This window comes from Scylla paramamosain, chromosome 7, assembly GCF_035594125.1.
Source record: "Scylla paramamosain isolate STU-SP2022 chromosome 7, ASM3559412v1, whole genome shotgun sequence".
NCBI lineage: Eukaryota > Metazoa > Arthropoda > Malacostraca > Decapoda > Portunidae > Scylla > Scylla paramamosain.
In genome coordinates, this window is record NC_087157.1 from 22,609,810 (window position 1) to 22,628,115 (window position 18,306).

At 39.6% G+C, this 18,306-nt stretch overlaps 3 protein-coding genes across 12 annotated transcripts in view; 1 reads left to right on the forward strand and 2 right to left on the reverse strand.

The window, feature by feature from the left end:
- Positions 1-2,129: 2,129 nt before the first annotated feature.
- On the reverse strand, positions 2,130-8,554 carry LOC135102221 (RRP15-like protein). 3 transcript variants are annotated; one of them, XM_064007083.1, is made up of 5 exons: positions 8,403-8,554; positions 5,464-6,171; positions 4,518-4,606; positions 4,109-4,319; positions 2,130-2,375 (listed from the first exon to the last, which is right to left on the reverse strand). In XM_064007083.1, the coding sequence occupies exons 2-5, from the start codon at positions 6,160-6,162 to the stop codon at positions 2,241-2,243; spliced, it is 1,134 nt and encodes a 377-aa protein (XP_063863153.1). In that variant the 5' UTR covers positions 6,163-6,171; positions 8,403-8,554; the 3' UTR covers positions 2,130-2,240. The 3 variants fall into 3 exon arrangements, with proteins under 3 accessions (XP_063863153.1, XP_063863152.1, XP_063863151.1); XM_064007082.1 differs by having other exon boundaries at positions 8,354-8,537; XM_064007081.1 differs by lacking the exon at positions 8,403-8,554 and adding an exon at positions 7,914-8,261.
- Positions 7,196-10,615, forward strand: LOC135102225 (ubiquitin-like-conjugating enzyme ATG10). Of its 4 annotated transcripts, none has more exons than XM_064007094.1 (2): positions 7,196-7,259; positions 9,679-10,615. In XM_064007094.1, the coding sequence occupies exon 2, from the start codon at positions 9,700-9,702 to the stop codon at positions 10,351-10,353; it is 654 nt and encodes a 217-aa protein (XP_063863164.1). In that variant the 5' UTR covers positions 7,196-7,259; positions 9,679-9,699; the 3' UTR covers positions 10,354-10,615. The 4 variants fall into 4 exon arrangements, with proteins under 4 accessions (XP_063863164.1, XP_063863163.1, XP_063863161.1 ...); XM_064007093.1 differs by lacking the exon at positions 7,196-7,259 and adding an exon at positions 8,428-8,563; XM_064007091.1 differs by lacking the exon at positions 7,196-7,259 and adding an exon at positions 8,572-8,868.
- Positions 10,616-11,017: 402 nt separating this feature from the next.
- LOC135102223 (uncharacterized) overlaps positions 11,018-18,306 on the reverse strand; it is a 10,126-nt gene continuing 2,837 nt past the window's right edge. For 2 of the 5 annotated variants that reach the window (XM_064007088.1, XM_064007085.1), the window contains exons 2-3: positions 16,594-16,728; positions 11,018-12,803 (exon numbers count right to left, since the gene is read on the reverse strand). In XM_064007088.1, the coding sequence (XP_063863158.1) occupies positions 12,067-12,803; positions 16,594-16,639 (783 nt within the window). In that variant the 5' untranslated portion in view covers positions 16,640-16,728 and the 3' untranslated portion in view covers positions 11,018-12,066. Of the gene's footprint in view, positions 12,804-14,487; positions 14,546-16,593; positions 16,729-17,033; positions 17,342-18,306 lie in introns of those variants that run through there. The other 3 variants (XM_064007089.1, XM_064007087.1, XM_064007086.1) reach the window with 3 other exon arrangements.

The window sequence follows — 18,306 nt, forward strand, 5'->3', positions numbered from 1 at the left end:
CAGAAATTTTAGAGAAATCAGAAGTCAGACATTCTGTGGCTTTCCTGCAAGAGCTGTTTACTTCCTGAAGGGGTGAATGTCTATAAAAGGACATGGCAAAGTGTAGGGTGGTATTATCAGCATAGGAGTGAATAGGACAAGAGGTCTGGTTTAGATCATTGATGAATAATAGGAAGAGTGGGTGACAAGACAGCACTATGAGGAAGACCACCGTTAATAGGCTTAGGAGGAGAACAGTGACTTCTACCACAGCGGTAATAGAATGGTCTAAAAGGAAACTTGAGATGAAGTTACAGAGAGAAGGATAAAAGCCGTAGGAGGGTAGTTTGGAAATCAAAGCTTTGTGCCAGACTATCAAAAGCTTTTGATATGTCTAAGCCAACAGTGAAAGTTTCACCAAAAATGCTTAAAAGAGGATGACCAAGACTTAGTAAGGAAAGCCAGATCACTAGTAGAACAGCCTTAATGGAACATATACTGGTGATCAGATAGAAGGTTGTGAAGTGATAGATGTTTAAGAATCTTCCTGTTGCTATAGATTCAAAAACTTTAAAGCAATAGGATGATAGTTTGAGGGATTACAGTAGTTATCTTCTTTAAGAACAGGCTAAATGTAGGAAAACTTGCAGCAAGAAGGAAAGGTAAATGTTGATCGAGTTGGAAGAGTTTGACTAGGCAAGGTGCAAGCATGGAGACACAGTTTCAGAGAACAATAAGAGGAACCCCATCAGGTCCATAAGCCTTCTGAGAGTTAAGGCCAGTGAGGGTATGGAAAACATCACTGCAAAGGATCTTAATGGGTAGCATGAAGTAGTCAGAGGGTGGAGGAAAGGGAGAAAAAAGCCCTGAATCATCCAAGGTAGAGTTTTTAGCAAAGGTTTGAGCAAAGAGTTCAGCTTTAGAGATAAATGAGATGACAGTGGTGCCAACAGGTTGAAATAAAGGAGGAAAAGATGAAGAAGCAAAATTATTAGATATTTTTCGCTAAGTGCCAGAAATCATGAGGGGAGTTAGATCCCAAAAGATTTTGACAATTTCTATCATTGAAGGTTTTGGCTAGATGGAGAACATTCCATGCAAAAGTATAAAGTGCATGAGATTTAGATGAAGCTCAAGTACCTTTTGTGGGCCACCTTTCGATCACATATAGCATGAGGACAGGGTGTGTTCAACCAAGGTTTGGAAGGTTTAGATCAAGAGAAAGAGTGAGGAATGTAAGTCTTCATGCTAGACACTATCACCTTTGTTAAGCACTCAGCACACAGAGACAGGTCTCTTGACATGGAAGAAGTAGTCATTCCAAGGAAAGTCAAGATAATACCTCCTCAGGTCCCCCCAATTAGCAGGGACAAAATGCCAGAGGCATCTCCAACCTCAGGGATCCTGAGGAGGAATTGGAGCGAGAGGACAAGATACAAATAAGAAGTTGTGATAGGATGAGCCCAACAGAGAAGATAAGGTGACAGCATAAGCAGAAGGATTAGAAGTTAGGAAAAGGTTAAGAATGCTGGTGGTGAAAAATGAGGTCTCCAAGAATAGAGCTCTCTACAAAAGAGAAGAGAGTCAGGATGTGCTCCACTTTGGAAGTTAATTAGTCAAAGAATTTCTTATAGTCAGAGGAGTTAGGTGAAAGGTATACAGCACAGGTAAATTTAGTTTGAGAGTGACCTGCTCAAGTCCATTCTTGCTAATACTTCAGCTTTCTTAGGTAGTCTCAAAACTAAAAAAAAAAATGAATATGCCTAAAAATACCATAAGGCAAGTCATGTCTTCATACCCAAAACCTGCATAACCCAGTGTAATACTTGATTTGTCCATTCTAAGATCAATCATAAATAACAATTAATAAAATTTTAAAAATTGTTACATATTAAATCTTAAAATCATTTATATTAATCTAAACAGCAAAAAAAAATACATCTTGGATAGCCTGTAAACTGTTATTCTAGCTAAAGGGCAACCTAGTGGGACATGAACAGCTTCACACAAAATTATAATGATAATGACTTCGAGATTAATTTTTGCTGCTGTACCATTCAGTCTCAGCTTCATGGAGGAATATAGATCTATGATTTAATGGATGACACACTGAAGCAAATGCCACAATGATTTGGGATGACAGCACAATGAACAATTTTAAGCATTTATTTAAAAATACATATCTTTATTCCATTGTCTGTAGCTTCCGTGTGTGTGTGTGTGTGTGTGTGTGTGTGTGTGTGTGTGTGTGTGTGTGTGTGTTAGTCATCTCCATCATTGCTCTCTTGGTCCCAGCCGTGCAGTGTTGGTTCCTTGTAGAAGTTGTCAGAGAGCACACTCCATTTTGGCTTTTTCTTCATGGGAGGCTGGAGATCCAACAGCTCGTCTTTTACTTCCTGTGTGAAAAACACACACACACACATGTATATATATATATATATATATATATATATATATATATATATATATATATATATATATATATATATATATATATATATATATATATATATATATATATCAAGATCAAGAGAAACATTCCAAGGGAGAACATTCCAAGCACCACCCCCATGAAAATCCTGTTTTTGAGTGCAAACAGTACCTCAAAGCATTTCCTACATTGTGGGGTCACTTGGAGCAATATCCTGCTGAGCCAAAATAGTAAAAAATGCTATACAGTATATAGTATTATTCTCCTTACTTGACCCAGGAATATAGGAGCCTCCTATTCAGCAGTAAAATACTCCAAGCGCCTTGAGTCAAGTGAGACGCCACAGCTAGCCACTCAGCATGGCAGCTGGTCATGACATGGTGTGGCATCACATGATGTCATATGTGGCTGGCCAATGGTGCCACCATAATGCCCTGATGTAGACAATGCTGAGCCAATGGGCTTGGAACATTTTTCCCACACACACACACTCACAGCTCTGTCTCACTTCTACCCTCACCATATTACACTAGCCTCATGGATCACTATTTTGTTCTGTGTTTACTGTTTATAATCATTAATTATTAATGCTATAATCATGTCTAGAACCTTATTATATTGCATCTCTTGCCATCTTCTACTGCTATTTTCACACTAACTGCTTTTTCTCATCTTGCTAACTGCATGCTTCCCCTCCTCCTGGAGCCTCATTGCACAAGACTGTTCCTTCTCTCATACCTATTCTGTCCACCTCTAATGCAAGAGTTAATCAGTACTCTCAACCATTCATCCCTTTTTCTGGTAAACTTTGGAACTCCATGCCTACTTCTGTATTTCCTCCTTCCTATGATGAACTCTTTCAAGAGGGAGGTTTCAAGACACTTATCCTGTTTTTTTTTTTTTTTTTTTTCATTCTATTTGACATCTCAATGGGAACTGGCATTTAAGAGTGCTTTTCTTTAATTCAAAATTTTAGATGCCCTTGGCCAGTGGCCCTCTTAAAAATAAATAAATAAATGAATAAATAAATAAATAAATAGATAAATAATAATAATAATAATAATAATAATAATAATAATAATAATAAATAAATAAAAAATAAAAAAAATAGATAAACAATACAGGAAAACTTTAACTTTTCACATACATGATGACCTTTGAACATCAATAACTACTAACTGGTTTCAATGATTGAATTTTTTTTTGTGTGTGTGTCTATAGGAAGCTGATACCCTAAGGATTGGTTTGCTACATGTTTCATAAAAATCATATGGTTGAAACTTGAGATATGTGAATTTTATTACTGACAAACTTCAGGAGCAATTTCTATCATTTTTCAAAAAAACAGTGCTTGGAATGTTTACCTGCAGCACTACTCATATATTCTTCAGCCTTGTTCATCTGATGGCAGCCTGCTAGACTGTATATTCTTCAGTGCTGTTATTTTCCTCCAAAAAAACTCTACCAGCAATATTATGATATTGATCTCTTTTCACCCACCCTCCACTATCCCGTCACTATACTCACTCCACCTCCAACTACTTCTATGCACATTCATGCTCCAATACACAGACCAGTTAAGAGTATAGTATAAACTTGAAACTGTTATATAAAGCAGTTACCTTTGTGTTATTTCTGGCACAGAGACCCAGTGAGAAGGTAATCATGCTAAGGAGAAATATTTAAGACATCACTAACCTCCTTCACAATGCCATCCTCCTCTTTCACCTTCCCCTCTGGTTCTGTCTCCTTCACTCTCTTCCCCTGCTGCTTGAGGATGTCCAGAAAGGCCTCCTTCCCTGTGCTCTCCAGTACCTTCTCCCGCCCCATGATGCTGCGGCACTGTGACAGCTTCACCTGCATCATGGTCCTGTGTTTCTCAATGGCACTGAACAGCTGCACCACACCCCTGCAAAACACATCAATATCTGCATCATATGGACTTTCTCATATTTCTTTTAAACAAACTCATTAATTTATTTGGAACCACAACAAAAATTTCTTCAGGTCTTAGTGCTGTGTGATGACAAATAACCAGATGCAGTGTACTAATGTTTGGTAAATAATATTCACTTCAGTACTGCTTCAAGTGGTGCCAAGAACTTACTGTGTTGCCAGCACACGCAGCTTTCGCTCCTTCTCCCTGTCCTCCGTGATGCTTGGCTTCTTATGGAACTTCTCCTCCCATAGCTTTCGCTGAAACCAGATTATTCAAGTTAGTGCTTGTCATCCATCTGAGACTGGCAGACAGACGGACAGACGGACGGACACACACACACACACACACACACACACACACACACACACACACACACTGCCGCCTGACGCACCTCATCCGGTCCATGCCACCAGACACCACAACAAGATAACGCCCCTAAAGGTGCCACGCACAGACCAGTGCAGACTCAGCACGACTCCCATCATGGAGCGAGCCATCAATCAATAGTATTTCCGTTCTAGATTAGACTTAGCTTTAGGATAAATGTTATGTATTTCCCCACCCCCTCTGTACATTTTCAATTTGTTAACTGCCTAAAGAATAAACCGTTTATTATTATCATTATTATTATTATTATTATTATTATTATTATTATTATTATTATTACACACACACACACACACACTCTCTCTCTCTCAAATTGTAGGTTAGCTAAGAGTGCCAAGCAAAACCTCAAATGAAAATTCTTGAACTCTCAACATTCTCTTACAAATAACAGAGGGCACACAGACAAAAAGCTCATCAACATAGGCTCAAAAATCTATTACTAACATCTAGAGCTTCTGAAAAATATTGAAACTTATTGCTGTACCCATTAAAATTTACTTCTAATGATTAACTGAAATATATGCACACACTATATATTCTGCATGAAATTCTCAACAGTGAAACAAGAAAACAAGAGCAAATAAGGAAAATAAAAATTCTTATCAGTGACAATTTGTAGTATTTTATCTAAGGGTTCCTATTCCACCATGGATATGAAAGGTATTGAGTTGTCATGTATAAACTACTTAAAACACGAACAATAAAATTATTTTCCTGCAATACTTACATATAAATCTCTTTCATGCTGGGAAACTGGTGGCTTCTTATCTTCCTCCTCTTCCTCTTTAATCTTATCCACCATTGGTTCAGTTTTAATTTGGCCACTGTTGTCCACAATCTCAAACGTGTCTTCCTGCTTCGCCTTCATGCTCTTCTTCACCTCCATGTCTGTCTTTGCCTTTGACAATATGACTTCCCCTGATTTCTTTGTTCCCAGGATCTTGGCCATCATGTCTGCCAAACCTGAGCCACTCTTTTTACTATCTTCACCATCTTCCCCTTCCTTCTCACTCTCATCATCCCCAAAATTATCTTCCTCACTTTCACCGTCCTCAAAATCATCATCCATATCATCAGAATCATCACTATCAGGTTCTGCTTCTTTAATTTTAACTTTTTTAGTCCTTTTTGTTTTATGTTCCAGTGACTTGGTTGCATTTATACTGCTTTCAGCCTCATTTTCCTCATTCTCCTCTTCTTCCTTAACTTCAGTGAAGTTATCATCAGTAGAAAATGCAGTGAAACTTTCCCCTTCATAGTTGGACTCATTTAAATAATCATCCTCCACCTCCTCCTTAATTTCCACATCCCCAGACTCCAACTCCTGTTCCTCCTTCTCCTCAGACTGGTCACCATCTGAGTCTGAGGTGTGAGACTCCTCCACCACCTTGGGTCTCTTCAGCACGCTGCCACTTGAGATGGCCATCACTGAAGCCTGGAAATATATGTGGTTAAGAGGATGTGGAGACAAAAGATCCCATAAGATTATGAGATTAAATGTTCACGTAGGTTTAGTTTTGTAATGCTCCTCACTATCATGTGACTAAGACTAAAATATGGTAGTTAGCACGAGTTTTGGGGGATCCAGTAGTGCAAAGTTTGTCTTAGGTAGCAAGTATCTGTTTTTGTCCACCCTAAAATCTTGATTCTTCTTCAGTCCCTGTGCTTGTGCATTGGAAATCACAAACATTATTGTATGAATCTGCAGATTTACCTTTTGTTCATAATATTACTTGGTTGGGCTTCCTAGAAGCAACCCCCTCATGCCTGACTTGACCACATAATGAAGTTTGGAAAAAAATAAAATAAAATAAAAAAGATAAATAAATAAAAAAAATTGAAGACTACATATGCCTTCTTTCTTTCTCATGTTTCTCCTCACACACATCTCTGCACACTTGCTGCACCGGGCAAATTTCTCTCATCACACTGGCAGTTTTCATTGGGTTTTCAGCAAAATGTGCAGTGAGCAACAGGATTTGGGATGTCGGGAAGAATGGAAAATGGTTGTTACCAGACATGTTGTGAGTATTTGGAGTCAAATAGCTACTGTGCTACAAGCTGTAAGTGTAAATTGAATATAAACTATTGTACTTTAAGAAACAAATTGTCAACTACAAAACAAAAAAAAAAAGTTATCAAAGTACTAGTACGTGTGCAATTGTGATTTGACTGTCTAGTGCAGTGGTTCTCAAACTATGGGTCGTGACCCAAAGTTGGGTCGCGAGATCAATTTTGATGGGTCGCAGGGACACAAGAACATTATCATGCTTTCAGTGTTTCAGTGTATTTCAGTTACTTGATTGAATTATTCTTCTTTAACCACAAATTACTTTTGTTATGTATGTTCATCTTCCCCCCACCTCCCTCCTCCTGGACCCCATGTAATGGTGTCTCTGACAGGAATGACTCCTGTATCAAACGTGTATGTTGGACTGGCAGTGGGCCCATGCTGGCTTGTGTGTGGTGTCTATTTTCCACCGACCGCAGGCGAGGGAGGTTGTGCCATTTGCAGTCATTTGTGTGAGTAGAGTGTGTGTGTGTGTGTGTGTGTGTGTGTGTGTGTGTGTGTGTGTGTGTGTGTGTGTGTGTGTGTGTGTGTGTGTGTGTAATGTATGTGTGTGGTGTATAATTATATAATATCTTGCTTCATATACTACTTACTATATTTACTAACTAATAATAATAATAATAATAATCTTTCGTTCTTATTGGTTTATTCTACAACTTCATCACATATGAACCAATCATGGGTCACAAAGGAATGAAATGTTCCAAATAGAGTCGCTCATGAAAAAGTTTGAGAACCACCGGTCTAGTGTGTGAAATTATTTATGGTACTGATGTGCCAGCAACTACAGGCCACCCACTTAATGCATTCCTTGGAATGAGTCTGACTTTAGCAATTGGGTGGCCAACCAGGTAAGTATAGCTGGCAAAATAAACAAATGTGTCATGATATAGTGTTGCACTAAGTTTTGCTGGAGTGTGTAAGCTTGGCACAAATTATATTGAGTTAGTGAGGGAGTATGGTATAGGTATAATGGTACAGGATCACCACCTCAAGTTATTCAAGAGAACTCTAGCAAAGAAGAGGCAATGGAGAAAGATAGCCTTCTTGCTGAATATGGAAGCACCAATTTCCTCTTCTGGTACTTCTGCAGTTGTAGCACATACCTCATTATGTACAACGCAGCAACACAATCTACCAGTACTTCTATATTCTTGCGATTCATGGTGAAATGGCTGAAGAGAAGATGACTGTGGGGTTTGTTGTTGCTTGAACGGGGAGGCGTCAACCCCCACAACGATGTAGTCCCTGTATGATGACAATCTTGTTGGGTTTACGATATTACCAACGAAAACGGCCTTCATGTTGGGAGAAATTTGCCCGGTGTTACGCGACCTTAAGACACACAACGCAATCTACTACGTAATTGCATTTATCTCTGGTTCATTCTACTTTAATGTTCTTTAATCAACTCTACTATAATGCGATTGGCGTGCCTCCAGTGATGGGTTGGCCCCGCCCTCCAGTGCCCATTCTCCCCTTTTTAAAGGTACAACATTCCGGGAAATCGCCAACCGAGTGCAAGCACACATTATAAAATACTTACACGTAACACTCTAAAGCTGGAATATCCTTACAATTTTGCCTCCAGGTACCTTTGTAATTCCTCTTTCTTCAAGGGCATGAGATACTAGTCTATGATCCCCCAGTGACGTTTGGCCCGATTACAGCAGTGTTGCGTTCTGTATACACGTGCACTCCCTCGTTGGCTGATGGTTGCGATGATGCTTAAGCTGTTGTTTGTGTCCTGTCAACGGTAAGTAATGGAGGAAATGAGCCGTTAAATAGAAATAAAACTTTCTTCTATTGCTGTACTTTTGATATATTACAATAGATCAATCAGATGAGTTAAAGAAGTGTAATATAAGCATGTGAGAAAGTGAAATCGTGCAATAAATATATAGAGAGGAAAGGAAAGGAAGCAATACAAGGAAATCAGTGCAAGATTTGGCATTTCAAGGATAGAAATCCGCTGCTCTGGTTAATTTCCCGTACGTGTTGTGAAAAATATTAGAAATCTACTTCACCGCCCCTTGCCCACCCTTTCTTCATAAGGCTGAGGTAACAAGGACTCTGTAAACAGGGCCGGTTTTAAGCCTATTTGACCAATTTTATGAAATTGGGCCCTGCACCTTAAGGGGCTCCGCGCCAGCGGTGACAAAGTTACCGCTGGAAACCTTTTCTGTATTCTAAGAGGAATAAATCACTACTGAAAACGTGAAATGAAAAGTGAGAAATTATTATTCCTCACGAAATATAAACATACATAAATTTTTACTTTTGTAGAGTAGGGCATCAGTTTTCTAATCGGGCCCCGCAATTCCTAGCACCGGCCTTGTCTGTATACAGTACTAGGATACAGAATCCTTGGAGGTACTCACTTCTATTCGCCTATGTGCTGTATTAAAGTCCTAATTAAAAATGTACCAACTTTTTTTTCCCTCTTGTAATGGACAGGTTGAGTATTTTAACTTATAAATCTTTAACAAATGCAGTATGATTATGAACCATATGATGAACTCATGGATGAGATGTACTAATACTAGAAATGAGCCTTTGCACTGTGTTGATGATGCAACTCAGGGCATGAGAACTGTGATAGTTGTGAATGGGTAGATGTTGCTCAGAAAGTTAATGCCACTCCTAATAATGAAAGGTTTTGCCCTGACATGTGACAAAAAGTCAATGTTTCATGTCAGAAAAATCAAATGTCCTACAGTTTTGAAATTCAAGCAATTTATGCAGAGACCTTTGTGTGCTAGAATAAACAAGGATAAAGGGTTATGCAGTGCCACTGAGAGAAATTGAAAATTAAACACAGAATTGAATCATCATATTTGTCAGAATACGAGTATTTTCTTCTCTTTGTAGAGTTGGGAAGTCAAGAACAATATGACCACCATCAGCTATGAAGAATTCAAAACAGCATGCTTGGAATTTCTAGAATTGTCCAGTAAGATTGGGGACCCCTGGAAACTGAGGAGTGATGTTCAAGACAAAGATGGGCTGTGCATCCACAAGGTCCAGCACATCAAGAGGAAGTCTTTGGAGGAACATGAGAACAAGACCACATGCAAGGGTGATAGGCAGCTTGAGGAGGAGGAGGAGGAGGAGTCCTCAGACCCAGCAATGATGGAGACATACAACACCACACACTTCACCACCTATGATTACCACATTGTGTACAGCTTGAGTCACTCTGTCCCAGTGCTGTACTTCAATGCCTGGCACTCGTCGGGGCAACTGCTGACCCTGGATGAGGTATGGGAGGGGGTGGATGTCACCCACAGGGAACAGATCCTCAGCAATAAGTGGGGCGCCTTGACACAGGCTGAACACCCTCTGCTGGGCAGGCCTTACTTCCATCTGCACCCATGCAACACTGCCAAGCTGATAGCCCAGGTGCTCCCTCAGCCACCCTGTGGTACTGCTGCCCTCAGGATATACCTCATTAGTTGGCTCAGCATGTTTGGGCCACCTGTTGGCCTTGAAATTCCACTGTATTATTTTGCAGAGCAGAACACAAGGAATGGTTGTGTGAGGTGAAAACAGTTGGCTCCATCTCAGATGTGGTCAGATCTGTGTATGCTGAAGGTCCAGGTGTTAGTGTCTAGTGAACCCACAAGTGCTGCAGTATATCAGGGAGCCTACACATATGTGCTAGCTTTGGAGTGAACTTTTTTACATTAATATCATACGTGATTTAACTGCGAGATATATTGTTCTCCTTTGCCATCTATCCTATGGAACCATTCTTTTGTCTACTCACATGTTATCCTGTTTTTGGTAATAAACAGTTATGTCACAGTGGGTCACTTTAGTTTCCCTCTTCCCTTGATGGTAATAACATGGTACACCAAGATCTTGACTGTCAGTTCATGAGGGAAGGAGGAAAAACTGATAGGAATTTACTTTCAGTCTCTTTCTTCTTTGTTAGATTTAGAGTTTTTAAGTCTTTATTTTTATAAAAAACCTTTAATTTGATTAATCCAAAATCTATGCCTGTTAATTCAGCTGTGCCTTGGACTGCCTGTGGAGCCACTTTGATATGAGATCCTTCAAAACTGTGACCTGCTGTACACACTGTAGTAATTAGTAAAATACTGCTGTTTATCATATGTGTACAGGTGATGGTGGCAAAACACTACCACTGCTGGTTAGGTTCCAACCATGGAAGCTGTGCTCTTTAGGCTGAGATGACAGTAAATACTAAACAAACACCATCTTTAATCATTTGACCGACCAATACAAGATACATACATATATTTACATATCTATTCATAACAAAAGTTTAACATAAGTTCCTCAAGAATAACAAGTTTGTTATTGGAAAAACTGAACTATATATTGGAGATTCTAATCACAGGTACAAAAGGTACAACTTTCCTAGATCATCTGAACATAAAAATGTTATTCTTGAAGTATTCATGAGTTTATAGATGCATTCCCCTCACCCCAGAGATAATAACCACATATTCATGACTTTGGTTAGCTTATCTTATACTGTACGTGAGCAGAGTTGGACTAGCCATCACAGTGGTGGCATGAGATCCCACAGACCCATGCATGGGCCACATACAAAACTAAAGCTACACGCCAGGAACACGTTACACCTTTGCTCATTCTGTCTTATGGTAAGCAGAAGTCACAGCCACATAAAAAAAAAAAAAAAAAAAAAAAAAAAAGACATTTTCACACATACTTGATTGTTTGCATAACATCCTGAGAGGGCAAGTCATGCACTACTGTTATGTAGAAAATATTATGGTGGAGATTTGTTTATTGTGGAGATGCAGCCATGTCACCAAGAAAGGTGACATTATGGTGGTTACAAAAAGATGACCAAGAGAGAGAGAGAGAGAGAACTGAAAGAACAACTTTAGAAAAAAAAAAAAAGATAAGAGGAAGCACTTGAGTCACTACAAGGCAGAGTCATGTATAGTTTGAACTAAGTATAGAACAGAACAATACTGAAGATTTCGCTGAGTTTCTCCATTGGATTCCTTGTGTCTCCTGACAGTGATGCAGAGGGCAAACAAGAAGTCTGGAGAATTTGTGTGCAGAACATTACCCTGTTCAAACATTCAAATTCTAGAGAACCACCTCATCAAAATGTAGGTAGACTAGTGTTCTTTTAACAACTCCCCTCATCTCCTCTGCTAACTCCTGGATACACTTTTATAAGCTGGGCACTCATCAGGACATTAAAAAAGGCACAACAAAAAATGGTCTGAATTTTTTTCAGTGGCCCCTTTGAGGTTAATCAGAGGCATTGTGAGGCCCTTCCTCAGCAGGTTGCAAAGACCCTTGTGGTAAAGTACTCACTGTGAGGACCAAGTCTGGTCTTGAAGCTCTTGATGCTTCCTGTACTTCTTGAACTGACTCGTCTACTGTAAGTGGTGGGGACTCTGCGACAGCAGGGGTGGTGGTGTCAGTAGGAGTTTCAGATGCTGGTGTATCTTCCTGTTGCTGCAGCTGCTGCTGCTCAGGAGGAACTGAGGCTGCATCCCTGCTCTGCTCACCTCCAAACTCTTCTGTTGTAGCTGATAGACAGTCATCATAGGCTGGAGGGTTTTCAGGCAGCACTGTTCTGGTGTCCTCCTGTTCTCTGTTTCCTGTGGTAGTGCTGCTAGAATCTGAAGCAGTGGTGTCTGGTCTGTAGGGTGGTGGAGGGCCTGCACGGAATACCTCAGTATAAGCAGGGGGCTTATCACGGTCCATTGGAATCTGGTATATCTGATGCGTCTCAGGATCTCCAACATAAATCATGTTGTTGATGGGCACAATGACTGTGTGTGGCCCATGAAGAATCTGGCGAACATTTTGATGAGTGTTGGACCCTCCCCCTCCTTCCTCAGTCGAAGGGGCAGCAGCATCGTCCTGGCGGGCACACGTGAAGGTTCCCCAGCAGCAGTACACCAGGATGAACAACAGCACAATGATCATTACGATGAGTGCGAACAAAGCCTGAGTGGTAGATGGGTAGTTCATGGCCCCTGTGGAAGAATGGGGATTGTTAGCGGGTTCTTGTGCACTGGAGTGAAAGCAATTGGGGCAGGGAGGGTTGTAGTCTATGGAGTTAATGGAAATGGCATGTGTGTTGTATTAAATGTATATGCTGCATATTCTAGACATACTGGCATGAGCATGGACAAAACTGCAATGTGTTGCTTTCTCATGGCTGATTCCCACTGATGTCAATACACAATAACACATTCTCAGCCACAAAATATCAAAATATTCCAATCAGTGTCTCATCATCTCATGCATGCAACAGGTTCACTTGAGCAATGGTTCATGTAAGACACTTGGCATTAGGAATGACTCCAAATGCTTGATGTCCCTCACACTCATGTCTGATGCACTACTATTCCTTTCAATGTGATATTGAAATCATCACAAAATCACCAGCAATAAAATCCTGGAGAGCAAAAAACATAAGCTTTAGGAAATGATATCCAATTTCACTTAGAATTTCTGAAATAGAATGAATGAACATGCTTCTCTATCAAATCAAATTTAATTTTGTTCTAGATCCTGCAGACCATGGAACCTTTGCTAAGTTGTTCATTGTGGTGTATCAAGTCACCTTAGTAATGCCAATGACCACAGGTTCATCATGATTCACAAAGTAAAGGACCATTGACTCCTAGTCCTTATAGGCTACAGGGTTAGGTGAGAGGTCTAAAATATATATGCCACAAAAATCCATATATTGATGGAAGGAAACATCACCATCACTGGACTTTGAGAAATCAATGCTTTGTGTGATTTGGTAGCAAATAAATACTCCCACAAAAGACTCCATGAAGAGACATGGAGAGATGAAGTAAGATGGAAATAAGAACTCAGTCACTTCTTGAGTCTGAGTGTCACACTGTCCCTGCCACCCCTTACATCCACCACGAAGTGAACACCTCCACATGTCCTCATATGAAAAAATAGACATGATAATAACTAACTTAATTCCATGACCTCTCCCTCCATCTCAATATCCCTGTTGCTTTCGTCTCTCTCTTTCTTCCCTTGCTATCCTGTGGCCATGAGCCTAAAAATGCTTTGAAGAAGCAATTTTAATTTGCAAACAAGCTTTATAATGGATACAGTACATTGATACTCATCAACATTGAGGCTACCACATGTGAGCAACCTCCAGCACATACATTTTTTACACACACACACACACACACACACACACACACACATACACTGGAAAAATGTTTTCAATACAAAAAAAAAATAAATAAATAAAAATAAATAAATAAATAAATAAATAAATAATGCGTAAAAAAAAAAAAAAAATCTGGCACGAGGGCTGGCTTTGCATTTCCATCTATGCTCACACAATACTAAAAACACAAAAAGAAAGGAAAGGCAGAGGCATCTCTACCCTAACACTATGATTAGTATAATTATCTCCTGCAGCTACATAGAATAATGCAAGTAAACCTCCCTGACATCAATAGCACGAAATTTAACAAAAGGAAAACCAAATGTTTTCATTAAAAACAAAAAGAAAAAAATGAACAAAGCCTCTAAAGCAAAAGTATGGTGAGGAAAACGACTGTCTATTTTTTTATTTTATTTTTTTTCTTTCAAATGTTCTCGAGACAGTTTATATTTATTGGAATCATTTTGCTTTTCCTTTGGGGAGGTTTGGTCTACCGCGGACATACTTACCCATTCCACGACCTTTGAAAACCTGTTAGCAGCTTCTTCAGCCAAAAAGGGGGGCGATCTGGAAGGGGACACCGTGTCACTGCATCCATGGCAAGGCTTACATTATGCTACCACTGAGATTCTGCTTGTGTGTAACATTTCCCCATTGCTGATCTTTTAAAAGATCTTAGATGCATGTACGAGGTACAATTAAAAAGTTCCTAGACTTTATTTATAAAACGCAAAAGACTTACTAAAGCTAAATTCCACTGCCATCTCCATCGAAGTATGCGTCTTCTTTGGCATAAACACACTTTACATTGCTCTCAGAGCTTCCATCAAGCTTGCAACACTTCTTGGAACTTTTTTGTGTATTAAGCACCATCTGCAATTCATGCAGGATTTTCACGTTATTAAAAAGGTAAAGTCATGCGGGGCTAAAACTCGCGAGTAAAGAGGGATGGGGAAGCTGTAATTGTATGTATGGGGCCATTCTGCAGGTTTCCAACACAAAGCGGGCGCTGAGCTTCAGTCAAACCTTTGCGCCAAATGTTCTTTAGTCCTCTGAACATTAAACTAGTACTTGCCAGTTTGGTCTGTGGTGAGGACCACGGAGGTAATTATCCTCAGTAGAAAGGTTGGGTTAACCTAAATATGTTTACGGGACTCCTCGCAGACTTGAACGTGGTGTAGACCACGTGCTGCTTTCGCTGGCAAGGCCTGACGAACTTGGCGTGGCAGTAGTGAGATGCATCACTGCAATTATGCGATGCATGAATTGTTTCAAGTGACATGCTGATAATGGCACCAGTTTTCTTGATGGTGGCCCGACGATTCTGATGCACAGGTCTCAGTGTTTCCCACATTTTATTATTATTTTTTTTAAGTAAACCGCTACTCACGGAACAAAGCCACGCTAACCTTTTGCCATTCCTCAGTGACATTTTTTAACTCTTGCAGTGCAAGTACCACTCAAAAGACCCAACTGTTTCATTGCTATAGGTAGACTGTATGTATAACTGCAGGATTGTCTGTTAGCATTTATTTATTTTCTATTATTATTATTATTATTATTATTATTTATTTATTTTTTTAAAGTTTAACTCCAAATTTGCTGTTCATTCTGTGCTAAAGTTGCTGCCTCTTGAAACATGACGCCTCTTGACGTACTGCACATCAAGAAAGTTAGTGCAGGCCTGTACTGTGCGCGAGGTCTCTGACTCCCTGGCGAACTTCTTTCAACGAATACGGTCTTGGAACTTTTTGATCGCACCTCGTAGCGGGACTCCTGAAGTTACATATGTTTCCAAGGCAAAATTTAAAGATACTATTGAAGTATGCTAATTTATTTGACATGATTCTATGATTTCAGCAATACATGATTCTTTGCATGGTAGAATTATAATATTCTAGAAGTACCTGTAATTCTGAAGTAAAAGAGAATATTTATTGATTTATTTACTTATTCATTTATTCGTTCACACATTTATTTGTTTATTTTCTGGTCCATTAGTAGGGGGTGTGGGATCCTATAAACACTATGATTCACTACAGGTATGATCAAGAGGAGGCTGTAAGTATTAAGTGATTCCCTATTGCTTCGTCTCATAGGGCAATAGAGGCAACACTAATCCTGGATGATGATGCGTGGTTGCCGTTGCGATTTGCTTTTTAAGTCATTCTTTTATTTTCATTTTTCACTTAAGTTCCAATGATCACAGAGCCAATGACACCTGTCCTACTGTGCACATGTATGAACAAAGTTAAGTGACCTGTGTGTGTGTGTGTGTGTGTGTGTGTGTGTGTGTGTGTGTGTGTGTGTGTGTGTGTGTGTGTGTGTGTGTGTGTGTGTGTGTGTGTGTGTGTAAACAACGAAGCTGACGAACAAAATAAAAAATTTCTACATCATTATCATTGCAATATTACTAAATAAGACAACGGGTAGTGAATGAAAAAAGAAGGATGTAAAATCAGAAAACAAAAGGATGTAAAAACAGTCTACATTCAACTATACCGACTTTACACGTTTATTATTGTTTTCAATTTCCTTATAATTTCCTAAGTGCCCAAGCCCCTCCTGGTGATGGGAGTGTTATTCAAAGAAACAACCTGACACGTGCAACTGACCTGCGATGTGCGAGGTGGCGACGATGGCGGTCTCAGACTCATCCATCACCGCAGCTCCTGTACTTCGTGGTGGTTGGTCACTGCTGCTGCCGCCTTTCAAGCCTCACCGCCTCACCGCCACACCCACGCCACGCCCTGCAAGTATTGGCAATATAACTACTTATTTTCAGCGTATCTAATGATAGTACAGATAACCTCTCTCATTGATTTGTTATGCAATACTTTCTTTTCTGCTTCGTTCTATGTTCAGGGATCTTTGCAGTAAAATATAAATGTCACTTTCGGTGTTAACATGTGTAGTAAAGAACACACAGAATTGATATAAATAAAAGGTTTTCATCACTCTGAACTTCGGCACCACCACCTATGGAAGAGAATGGCTGCACAAATTAAAATTAAAACTTTTCATAGCTTATGAAACCAAAAGAACGATCACATACACACAAAATACCGATCACACGGCATAAGAGTACTGTGGTGTGTCCATAGGAGTGGGTGATCCAGGCAGAGTATTGTTCCCAGCGGTTTACTTTACACACACTCACGATGGCATTTACTGGTGATAGCTGTACTACAGTTCTCTTCACTCCAGCGTCTCCTCGCTACACCAATAAGACCACACTCCTGCACTTTCACGCGCTCCTGATGTGAATGACCCCGCGGCCTTCACGCCACATTAAAAACACGCCGCGTGAACACAACCTATAAGTAACCCGCGCCACAAGGACACTGGCTCTGTTGGCAGGACCTGTGAACCTAAACGCCGGCATCGTGCTCACGACAATATCACGTGAAAAATAAAAGAGAGAAAGAGAGAGAGAGAGAGAAAAAAAAAAGAAAAAAAGAAAATGGGGTAGGAAAAATTGTATAGAAAAGGAAAGGAAGAAACATAAATAAAAAGGCATATTCTTAAGGCACATTTTCGAAATCTTCACTTTTTTTCAAACTTTAGTTTGAAATTACTGACCGCAGACTAATGAAATCTGACGTAATCGATGATACAGCGCGGAATTCTTTCTTTGTGTCAATCTTTTTTTTCCTAGTCGATGTGCAGCTCGGAAGCCTCCACAGCACGCGCGCGCGCGCGCATATATATATATATATATATATATATATATATATATATATATATATATATATATATATATATATATATATATATATATATATATATATATATATATATATATATATATATATATATATATATATATATATATATATATATATATATATATATATATGCACACACATTTTATACAAATCAAAAAATCTAAATTACAATCTTTCCTAATTTTTTATTTCGGAAAGTAGACGAAGAAGAAAAAAAAAGAAAAGAAGAGGAAAAGAGAAAACAAATATAATTCGTTGATTGATATAAATTTTGAAAATTCTCTCTCTCTCTCTCTCTCTCTCTCTCTCTCTCTCTCTCTCTCTCTCTCTCTCTCTCTCTCTCTCTCTCTCTCTCTCTTTGTTCCTATTGACCCCGTCAGTCACATGGTGTTTGGGGCAGGGCGGGGAGAGGAGGGGAAGTACGGGAAAGGAGGAGGAGGAGGAGGAGGAGGAGGAGGAGGAGGAGGAGGAGGAGGAGGAGGAGGAGGAGGAGGAGAAGGAGGAGGAGGAGAAGGAGAAGGAAGAGGAAGATAGGTGAGGACAGTGATTGGTGGGTTGAAATTTTGAAGGGGAAAGTAAAATTTTAATGCAATGTGGATG